At 43.8% G+C, this 10,801-nt stretch overlaps 1 protein-coding gene across 1 annotated transcript in view; it reads right to left on the bottom strand.

Moving 5' to 3' along the window:
- Positions 1 to 2,343: 2,343 nt before the first annotated feature.
- The window catches only part of LOC309491579 (adhesion G protein-coupled receptor L1-like), a 13,421-nt gene continuing 4,963 nt past the window's right edge, over positions 2,344 to 10,801 (bottom strand). Inside the window, exons 3-4 of the mRNA XM_082190647.1 lie at positions 3,922 to 3,968; positions 2,344 to 3,834 (exon numbers count right to left, since the gene is read on the bottom strand). Coding sequence (XP_082046773.1) covers positions 3,946 to 3,968 — 23 coding nt within the window. The 3' untranslated portion in view covers positions 2,344 to 3,834; positions 3,922 to 3,945. The remainder of the gene's footprint in view (positions 3,835 to 3,921; positions 3,969 to 10,801) is intronic.

Here is a 10,801-nt window from a genome sequence, read left to right as displayed (position 1 = left end):
ATTGATATGAACATTAGACAGTTTTTATTTCTCTGTTTCTGTTCCTGCGTAATTTAAGCCGTTTAAAGAAAGTTTACCATGCTCTCCTGTCGTGCTCACAAACCACGCCAAGGTTAACATGGGACATTCGTTTCAATTGATAATTAAACTGGTCAACGCATTTAAGTAAAAAATTTAAGTATTTTCTTTGCAACAATGGTGTTTCATTGGCAGATATGTGTTTATAATGTACTGTCACTTAACAAACGATACCATATCTTGGTTTAGCCAGTAGCTAAAGCAAACAAAGATTGCATCGTCCTTTACTTTTTTAACAATCTGCTTGTGCAGCATCTGAGCACCCAAGACTGTCTGACTGTAACCTACAGTATGCATCTATATCCTCTGCCCTGGACTTTAAGTAGCATAAGCTATATGGTCATGAAGTTAAGTTATGCAGTCATTAATTCATGCATTCTTAGCATTTGCAACTGTTTTAAGAAGTTTATATCAGTTTGATCTGCTCTGAATGTCTGTGTGAAAGGCTTGTTCTAACCTCTTGTTTTTGTTCCACCTGAATAAAGCTAATGTTTTAGGTCGGTCCTGATCAAATTCACCCTTGGAGGAAGAAAAAGGAAAGTTCTTTGCAAAGGCTTGTTTGGAAATATGAAAGGTGTGTGATTATGCCAGAACACTCCAGGGATGTTCAGATGAGAAGATTTATCCTGGATTTATCGCTGATCTAAAAATCAACATTTGACACTTTCTTAAGAATTAAGAACAGAGCATTTCAAATGTTTAGTTTTATTTCTCCACATCATTCAGATAACAGTAGAACATAACTCTCAGTTTGAAACAATTCTGGCACTGTAACCTATTAGAAATTACATTGACTGATTTTACATCGACTGATTATACATTAATGTGTTACCGTATTGCAGATTATGCTCAGAGTTAGGTCCTTGACCAAGTGTCTGTCATTTGGATGTGTGGAAAACAATTTATCCTCAATAAACTTTCTCAATTCATGTCTTCTGGTGTTCATTTTCCACACCATACGCTGGCCTCTCTTTAGACCAGCGGTTTAGGAAAATGTGTTGTGTTTCCAGGTTAGCATGACCTGATATAATGTAGAGCTTAAATGCAATAATAATATTAATAATGAACTTATTTTACATAGCGCATTTAAAGCAGCTTCTCAAGACACGTTACACAATAAAAATACAAAGAGAAAAATAAATAATAAAAATTAAAAATACACAGATAGAAATACAAAGCGTACAAAAAAAGAAAGAACACACTGTAATACAAATAATTAAAATCATTGGGAAAAAGCTTACCTAAAAGGTATTTTAATTATTTGGTTGGAAGTGTGTTTCAGAGTCTAGGAGCAAAGGACGAGAAAGCCCTGTCCTCTATTGATCGCAAACGTGTGAGGAACAGCCAAAAGTCCAGCTTGAGAGGAGCGCAAATGACAAATCAATGTGAATGAATAATTTGCAGTTTTTGTTTTAATCAAAATTATATATGTTTTTATAATATGAATACTATACCTTGTCACTGATAAGTCCCTGATTGACTAATCACAATGAAAATATGACCCATAACTTAATCACATAAGACAGCCATGACTTTTATATGCTATTTATAGCATCATCAAATTGCAACTGTTTTAATCTTAATAGTCTCAAACGACAATGTTCAAAGTTAATTTGAAGATCTTTCCATTCTGTAGAACACAGTTTAATGTCCATTGCAATGAACATCAGGTCTTGAAAGATATAGCAGGAACCCTAATGACTTAGTGTGCCAGGTTGTGAAATTTGTGCAAACATTAAAAGCTTAAATACACAGCTACAAATTCTAATGTTAATGTTTAATGAACATTAATGTTTATTTGTCTTCAAAGTGACTATAAACTCATTAGTTTAAGTCATTCAGTTTTCATTGGCTTTTGTGAGAGAAAGACACAGTGAAGAGGTTTATGATAATGAATCCACCACACACACACACACACACACACACTGATGATGCCTTGCTAGTTTTACACTGCTAATTCATCAGATCATATGACAACCTTTTTTCTACATTCTTATAGCACTGCTTATTGTTACAGTACGTGGGTTTTTTAAAAATCAAGTAGTTCACATACTGTATATGTTTAAACTCTAGTTCATAAGTATGTTTGAAATATGATGAATTTTATGTTTCTCAGTCCTGTTGTATAGTGGACATGAAAATAATCGAATAAAAAATGAGAATTCTCATTTATACATTTGAGAAGAGAAAATATCAATAGGATGTCTACATATATATTTGACTCAGTGTTGTTATGGATCTGTGAAGGAGAACTCAAATGCAGGATGACAATTAACAGCTTTATTGATAAACAGATGACACAACGAGGTAGGAGAAGGTAGCAATCCAAACAATAGGTAGAGATGAGACAATGCCAACAGCAGAGCAGCAGATGTAATGAGGTATCCGTGGGCTGGAGTGAAGATATGGCAGATCAGAGTGAGACCAGAGGTAACCAGCTAAAGCCAGACAGGAACTTCTTACAGCTTGACACTCAGGTATCTCAGGCTCAGAACAGGGCTGCTTGCTGGACAGGACTTGGACAGGGAAACAAGACAGAGCCAATGGCAGTAAACAGAGCACTAACAAACTTCTACAACAAAACACTAACGACTTAAGAGGAACGATACTGAGACACAGTAGTACTCTGAAGTACAACATTTAACGAACTGGCAAACACAAGAGGGAAAGAGCAAACATATAAAGGGAGCTAGGAACATGAGGAACAGGTGAGCACACTCAGACAAACAAGGACTTAACGAGACGACAGGTGCCAACACTCAAACAAGGACTCAACTAAACAAGGGGGCGTGGTAACAGGAAACAAGGAGGAAGGGACAGAGGAGCACATGGCAAACACAAACAAAGACACAACCATGTGTTAAAACACAACGTAAACATAGAAACATTAAACAGAGACAAGACAGACAACGCTGCCAGGGCAGAACCCTGACAAGTGTAGAATAAATCTTGTGTTGTTTTTTTTTTTTTTTTTTGCTATGACTAGAGGGGCAAATTTACAAAAGTATGACTTGATGAAGAAGACATGTTTGTCCTTTAATTCATATTTGTTTTTTTATTATTGACTATACATATTTTAGACGTTCATTTTTCACAACCTGCTTTTCTAAATGTTTACATGTACAAAATGTTGCTTTTATTTATTTCTGTAGTTGAATTAGTGTCATGAAACTTTTTCCTAAATGGAAAATATAGAAAGCCTGTTCTGTTGTTAAATTTGACACAGAGACACAGATGAGCCATAAACCCCGATCCCAGCATAGAGGGGTTCAGTGAATGTGGTGTTGATTGTGTAGAAGTGTGTGAGTGTGTGTGTGTCAGAGATACTGTAGAAGGATAGAATGCGGGCCGACACGTCAACATACACTCCAACTCTATTAGACAGTGGTGAAGGGGCTGGTATGCTACTGCTCTCATTATTGTGCCAGACAACAAATCCATTACCAGTGCAGAAAAGACACCATGATTTGTCATTGAATCCAAACTTACAGACAGTTCCTTCTTTCCTACTGATTCCTTTATAGGCCACTGCTATACGAGCCCAGCCAGTCCGTTCAACAACCCCGGAGCCCCATTCAACCTCCCAGTAACAGCGTCCAGTCAGACTCTCTCGACACATAACCTGAGGATTATCAGCAAATCTCTCTGGATGATCAGGATACGGCTGATGCTCTTCCAGATATGTGATATTTCTGTTCCCCGACAGGATGACTTGAGTGTTTGCTGTGTTTGGATCCAGTGTGAGATCACAGGCATCTGAAGACAAGAAGAGAGATCAAATCTGTTTATAAATCTCATTTGTTTTCATTAAATGTTCGAGAGTGTGTCAGAGAAAGAACCTACATTTTCGTAGTCCTGGTTTGATCCTCAAAGGCCCTCCATAATCAAAACTAGAAAGACACACAAACATACATAATCAAATAAACATAGACTCTTCTGTATATCCAGTTGGTATTGTGGATCATTCATTGCAACATTTAACCTGATTCTCATGTTTAAGTATCTGTTATAGTGATGTGTTTGACAAATAAAGTATGCTACTGACATGGTTTGAAGCTATTGCTATCTAATTTATGATCTTCAAACATCTTAAATACACACATGTAGACCAGAGAAATCAAAATGTTCTTATGGGAACCCCTTAGCTAACTCTATTTTGTGATCTCTGTAATTAGCAAAACTTGTGTATAGCCCTGATTATTTCTATTAACTTTCCAGTAAATTATGCAATCTGAGGAGCTTTGCGTGGTCTCGTCTCACTATACTGCTCTCTTTTCAGCCAGAGCAACAGAGGGAGCTCACGGACAGAAGACTGAAGTTTTAATGTAATTAATGACATATGTAGATGTATGGAAAAATATGGACTTTAAGAAATCCTTTATCATCAGAGGAACAGGGAAAATATAGATGTATAGAGGAGCAGGGATGATGCTGCAAGGATGATTTTTTTAGGCAATTTTTCCCCCCTCGACAAAAAGCTAGAAGCATTTTCCTATTGGCTTTTGGATTATTGCTGAAAATACCCTTACAAGAAGTATACTTCAAGACAGTTCATTTTATAAAGTATACTTAAAGCTGCCGTCGGCAACATTTTTTTGATCATATTCAGTGTAATCGACACTATAATCCGACAGAACAACATAAATAAGGTGGTTTTAGAAAAAAACCCGAGCTTCTAACTCCACCTGGAGCGTGTTATTTGTTTTGCAAAAATCCAGCGCTCCCGCTTCATATGGTCCAATCAGCGCAGGGGGGTGTGAGATCTGACTGTCAATCACAGGTCGTGCACACGCCACAGATCCCCCCTCACTCGCGCACGTTAATATCACATGCACACGCCACGCCTGAAGTTCGCCTGGAGATTGCATGAAGCGTGATGGCGGAGAGAAAATCTACTAACAAGCTTCCAATTCCTCGGTTATTGCTATTTATGGATAGATTAGCCAGGGCAGCCTACCTCCGAGTCCATGGTGTTGATAGATGCTGAAGAGACGGACGCGTTCACAGAAAATCAGGTACACACGCACAGTGACGCACTGACGAGCACGAGCTCGATGGGAGGGTGCTCGCTGGTAGTGGGGAGGGGCATGAGAGTTGTAAACATTCAAAATTTTGGCTAATCGACCCAATCTGCCAGACTTGCCGACGGCAGCTTTAAGTAATGTTCAAGTATATTTTAAGTATACTTTGTGTAGTAAGTATACTAATGTCAATGTACTAGTAGTAAACTTGTAAGTGTACTATTTCAATACTGCTTGAGACTAAATTGACCCAATTTAGTATATAAAAAGTTTTCGATTAAGTGTACTATAAGTGTGTAAGGCCTGCCTACCGGTCCAATGGCGATTTCCAATAGAGTGGCAGAAGGTTTCTGTGCGTTCGGTCTTTTCAGCGTGGTTGTTGAAGTGGTCATTAAGTTTTCACTACCAAAGTTCACTCTAAAAACAGTTTTTTTCTTTACTCAACTTTTTGAGTTCTCAATTTCCACTGCCTCAATTAAGTTGCATTTACTGAAACAAACAAAAAAATGTTTTAAAGGGCAGATCATCTGAATACTTCATTTTTTGTATTTTAACCCCTTCCTCATCACCCCCAATTTTGGCAAGTGCTGTATACATGACATACCCACAATAAAAAGGTTACTGATCATAAGTAATTCTGAATAGAAACATAACACACATACATTTAGAAAGCCAACCCTTGAGAGTTTATAGTTCAAGACTCAAAATTAACCAGACTGTTATTAATATTGAGATATATAAGCTCAAACATATTTTGAACTACAATAATCCGGGATCACCAGTGATCCCTGACAGGTAAGGGGTTTTTAATGGTAAAAGACTATGAAAGATAATGCTACGAAAAAACATGTTAATTGGTTAAAGTCATGTTCCCTTACTATACATGTTATAATGAGAGATAGAGGACCAAAAAGCGAGATTCACAATAATTCAGTCTTTAATGGAAATGAGAAACGAATCACTGAATCAAACATAAATCTTCTCAGGAAAAAACAGAAAACTTCGCTTTGTAGAAATCAACGTAAACTGCAGGCAGCAGATAATACTGGAACTCAGGATGCGCAGCAGGGCGTCAGGCGAAGTTGGACTCCGAGTGGAGACTGTAGTGAGAGGCGAAGTCCGCCGAGAGAGAAGGTACCGTAGACTGGACACCGCGTCTGTTCAGGAACCCAGCGTCTGAATTGGCAGGGCAGAGTTCAGTGAGCCAGCAAGAGAATGGATGAGTATACTGACTCGAGGAGAGGCTTCCACACGAACCACACAGGACAGGACAGGACAGGACAGGACAGGAAAGGACAGGACAGGACTCGATTCGTTTTGGCAAGAAGGGTAAGAGAAGCGACTTCAGCATTAGATAGCTTGGAATAAACTGACAAAGGGGCAGAGAAAGAGAGGGTTAGAAATAGCAGGAAACATCAGGAGGGAAGGAGAAACAGGTGAGATGATAGAGTGGAGATTAAGGGTAAATGGGAACAGCTGGGACTGATGAGAACGGGGTGATGGTGTAGTGTGAGATGTGGCCACAAGAGGGAGACAGAGAATGAAGGAACCTGGATCATGACAGTACCCCCCCCCCCCCTCAACGAGCGCCTCCTGGCGCTCCCGAGGAGGAGAGCTGGCGAGAGCGGAGGAAATCATCAATGAGCGAAGGGTCCAGGACGTCCCGGGAGGGTACCCAGCTTCTCTCCTCCGGCCCAAACCCCTCCCAATCGACTAAGTATTGGTGACCACGACCCCGGCGGCGCATATCAAGGATGCGGCGAACCCTGTAGACAGGAGAGTTATCCACACGAACGGGTGGGCAGACAGGACGAGAAGGCGCACGCACGACGGGCTTAATATGCGAAACGTGGAAAACAGGGTGGACCCGACGGAGATAGGATGGAAGACGAAGTCGTACCGCGACAGGATTTATGATCTTGATAATACGAAAAGGCCCGATAAAGCGGGGCGCCAACTTGCGGGAATCAGAAAGCAAGGGCAGGTTCGCGGTGGAAAGCCAAACGCGTTGCCCACGAAGGTAGCGCGGACTCTTGACTCGACGTTTATTGGCAGTGATGCTCATGCGAGTGTTAGAGCGACGAAGTGCAGTTCTAACCCTCCTCCAAGTGCGCTTACAACGGTTAATATGGGCTTGAACTGACGGTGAATTAGATTCAGTTTCCTGAGACGAAAACAAAGGCGGTTGATAGCCGAGGCAGCAGTGAAAAGGCGAAAGACCTGTGGCAGAGGATGGAAGAGAATTGTGCGCATACTCTGCCCAGGCCAGCTGCTCAGACCACGACGCGGGACAACGGTGAGCTAGGCTGCGCAGAATGCGGGCGACAATTTGATTGGCGCGCTCGGCTTGCCCGTTGGTTTGAGGGTGAAAACCCGACGAGAGGCTAGCAGTAGCCCCGATGAGACGGCAAAACTCTTTCCAAAAAAAAGCGGAGAACTGCGGACCTCTATCAGAAACCACGTCAGTGGGAAGACCATGTATCTTAAAAACATGATCTACCATAATTTGGGCTGTCTCTTTGGCAGAAGGAAGTTTAGTGAGTGGAATGAAACGAGCAGATTTAGAAAAACGATCGACAACTGTTAGGATGACCGTATTGCCAGCTGACGAATGAAGCCCGGTAATAAAATCAAGCGCGATATGAGACCAGGGGCGGGCTGGTACAGGCAATGGTCGAAGCAAACCCGCCGGAGGAGAGTTACTGGTCTTGGTTTGAGCGCAAGTAACACACGAGGCGATAAAACGACGCGTATCGCGCTCAATAGTAGGCCACCAGAAACGTTGACGAATGAAAGCAAGAGAGCCCCGCACGCCGGGATGGGCAGACAATTTGGACGAGTGTCCCCACTGGAGGACAGCGCGGCGAACGGACGTGGGCACAAAAAGGAGATTCTTAGGGCAGTTACGCGGCACGGAAAACTGAGATAATGCGCGTCTGACCAACCTCTCGATTCCCCACACAGTAGCACCCACAACACGACCGGGAGAAATAATAATCTCAGGGGTTACGGCTGCGGTGGGGGAGTCGAAGAGGCGAGAGAGAGCATCAGGCTTGACATTCTTTGAACCGGGACGAAAAGAGATGGAAAAATCAAAACGTGTAAAAAACAGAGCCCAACGGGCTTGACGGGCGTTGAGTCTTTTAGCCGAACGTATGTATTCTAAATTTCGATGATCCGTCCATACGACAAAAGGAACGGAAGAGCCTTCTAACCAATGTCTCCATTCGCCGAGCGCCAACCGGATGGCGAGCAGTTCACGGTTGCCTACATCGTAATTTCGTTCGGCGGGCGCGAGACGGTGAGAGTAAAAGGCGCAGGGATGTACTTTTCCGTCTGCAGAGGAGCGTTGAGAAAGTACGGCCCCGACCCCGACCTCCGAGGCATCAACTTCGACAATAAATTGTTTCGAGACGTCGGGAGAGAGTAAGATAGGAGCGGAAGTGAAAAGAGTCTTTAGCTGATCAAAAGCAGCTTGAGCTGTTTCTGACCATCTAAAGCGGGACTTGACAGATGTCAGAGCCGTGAGGGGCGCGGCAACTTGGCAAAAATTTCGTATGAAACGACGATAAAAGTTGGCAAAGCCAAGAAAGCGTTGAAGCGCAACACGAGAATCAGGAACGGGCCATTCGGTGACCGCTCGGACCTTAGCCGGGTCCATATTGATTCCTTCTGCAGAAATGACTGAGCCCAAAAACGTGACCGACGGAACATGAAACGAACATTTCTCAGCTTTGACAAAGAGTCGATTTTCTAACAGACGTTGGAGAACTCGACGAACGTGTTGGACATGGACTTGGAGTGAGGGAGAGAAAATGAGAATGTCATCGAGATAGACAAAGACAAAAATATTTAGCATATCTCGTAAGACATCATTGATAAGAGCTTGGAACACGGCGGGGGCGTTGACCAGCCCGAAGGGGAGGACCTTATATTCAAAGTGACCGAGGGGCGTGTTAAAGGCGGTCTTCCATTCGTCACCCTCTTTGATGCGGACTAAATGATAGGCGTTACGAAGATCGAGTTTGGTAAAGATCTTAGCTCCCTGTAAGATTTCAAAGGCTGACGACATTAAAGGCAAGGGATAACGGTTCTTGATAGTAATCTCGTTCAGCCCTCGGTAATCGATACAGGGACGTAACGAACCGTCCTTCTTTTTGACAAAGAAAAACCCTGCACCGGCAGGTGACGAGGAAGGCACAATAGTACCGGCGTTGAGGGAATCGGACAGATAATTCTCCAGCGCCTCCCGTTCAGGAGCCGATAGAGAATATAATCTGCCGCGCGGGGGCGTGGTCTCCGGGAGAAGGTCGATACTACAATCGTAAGGACGATGGGGGGGAAGAGAAGTGGCCCGGGCTCGACTAAAGACCTCCCGCAGATCGTGATAAACCTCCGGGACTCCAGACAAATCACCGGGTTCTTCCTGAAAAACAGATACAGAGGAAACAGGAGGAACAGCAGAGGTTAAACACTCAACATGACAAGACAACTTCCACGACAAAATAGAACCATCAGACCAATTAATTTGGGGATTGTGTAGTACTAGCCAAGGATGACCGAGTACCACAGGAGTAAAGGGGGAATGAAAAATAAAAAAATAAATTGTTTCCTTGTGATTTCCTGAGACGGTAAGCGTCAGAGGCACAGTCTTCTGCTTTATTCTAGGGAGGACGCTACCATCAAGGGCATAGAGAGGGGTGGAGTCTTTTAAGTCTATGAGGGGAATACCTTGCTTCCGAGCCCACAACTCATCGAGGAAATTCCCCTCTGCCTCCGAGTCAACCAGAGCCATGCAAGAGACAGACGAGACGGGCCACCGAAGAAGTGCAGGAAGGGTTGTACAGGACTTAGATGGAGAGTTCCTAGACATCGCGCTCGCCAGTAACCCTCCGTCTACTGACGAGCTCTGGCTTTTACCGGACAATGAGTGACAAAGTGATTTGCTGAGGCGCAGTACATGCACAGACGGTTGGTGATGCGTCGCTCGCGTTCCTTGGAAGAAATTCGAAGACCACCAAGTTGCATGGGCTCAGAGTCTGTGTCAGAGGCAAGAGGAGAAACGGCCGAGGAGGAAGTAGGAAAGCGAGCGGCTTCGGTCCGACGTGCTCTGTGGCGCAGGTCAAACCGCTTCTCAATTCGGATTGCCAGATCGATGAGAGCATCGAGTCGAGCAGGCACCTCGCGCATGAAGATCTCGTCCTTGAGATCAGGATTCAACGCTTCCAGAAAGCGCGCCACCAGCGCCGGCTCATTCCACCCGCAGGACGTGGAAAGGGTGCGGAACTCTATAGAAAAGTCAGTAACGGAACGCCTTCCCTGGCGAAGGGACGAAAGGAGTCGTGAAGCTTCCTCCCCGTGGGCTGACCGGTCAAAGACACGGATCATCTCTTGTTTGAAGAGTGTGAAGTCGAAGACGCATTCACCTTCTGCCTCCCAGTGGGCCGTTCCCCATTCCCGAGCTCGTCCTGCGAGGAGGGAGATTACGTAGGCGACCTTGGCTCGGTCCCGAGCGTAAGTGGCAGGCTGTAACGAGAAAACCACCTCGCACTGGGTAAGAAAGGAGCGGCACTGAGTTGGCTCACCGGAATAGACAGGAGGATTGTTGACGCGTGGTTCGGAAACCTCACGGATCTCAGAGGTGGACGGCTCGTGCCGAATCTGACGAACCCGCTGTGTGAGATCGGCCATCTGGCTAGCGA

The sequence above is a fragment of the Leuciscus leuciscus genome (assembly GCF_965113295.1).
Source record: "Leuciscus leuciscus genome assembly, contig: HAP1_SCAFFOLD_373, whole genome shotgun sequence".
Taxonomy (NCBI): Eukaryota; Metazoa; Chordata; class Actinopteri; order Cypriniformes; family Leuciscidae; genus Leuciscus; species Leuciscus leuciscus.
Note: the sequence above shows the minus strand (reverse complement) of the source record. Positions and strands in the feature narration are given on the sequence as shown.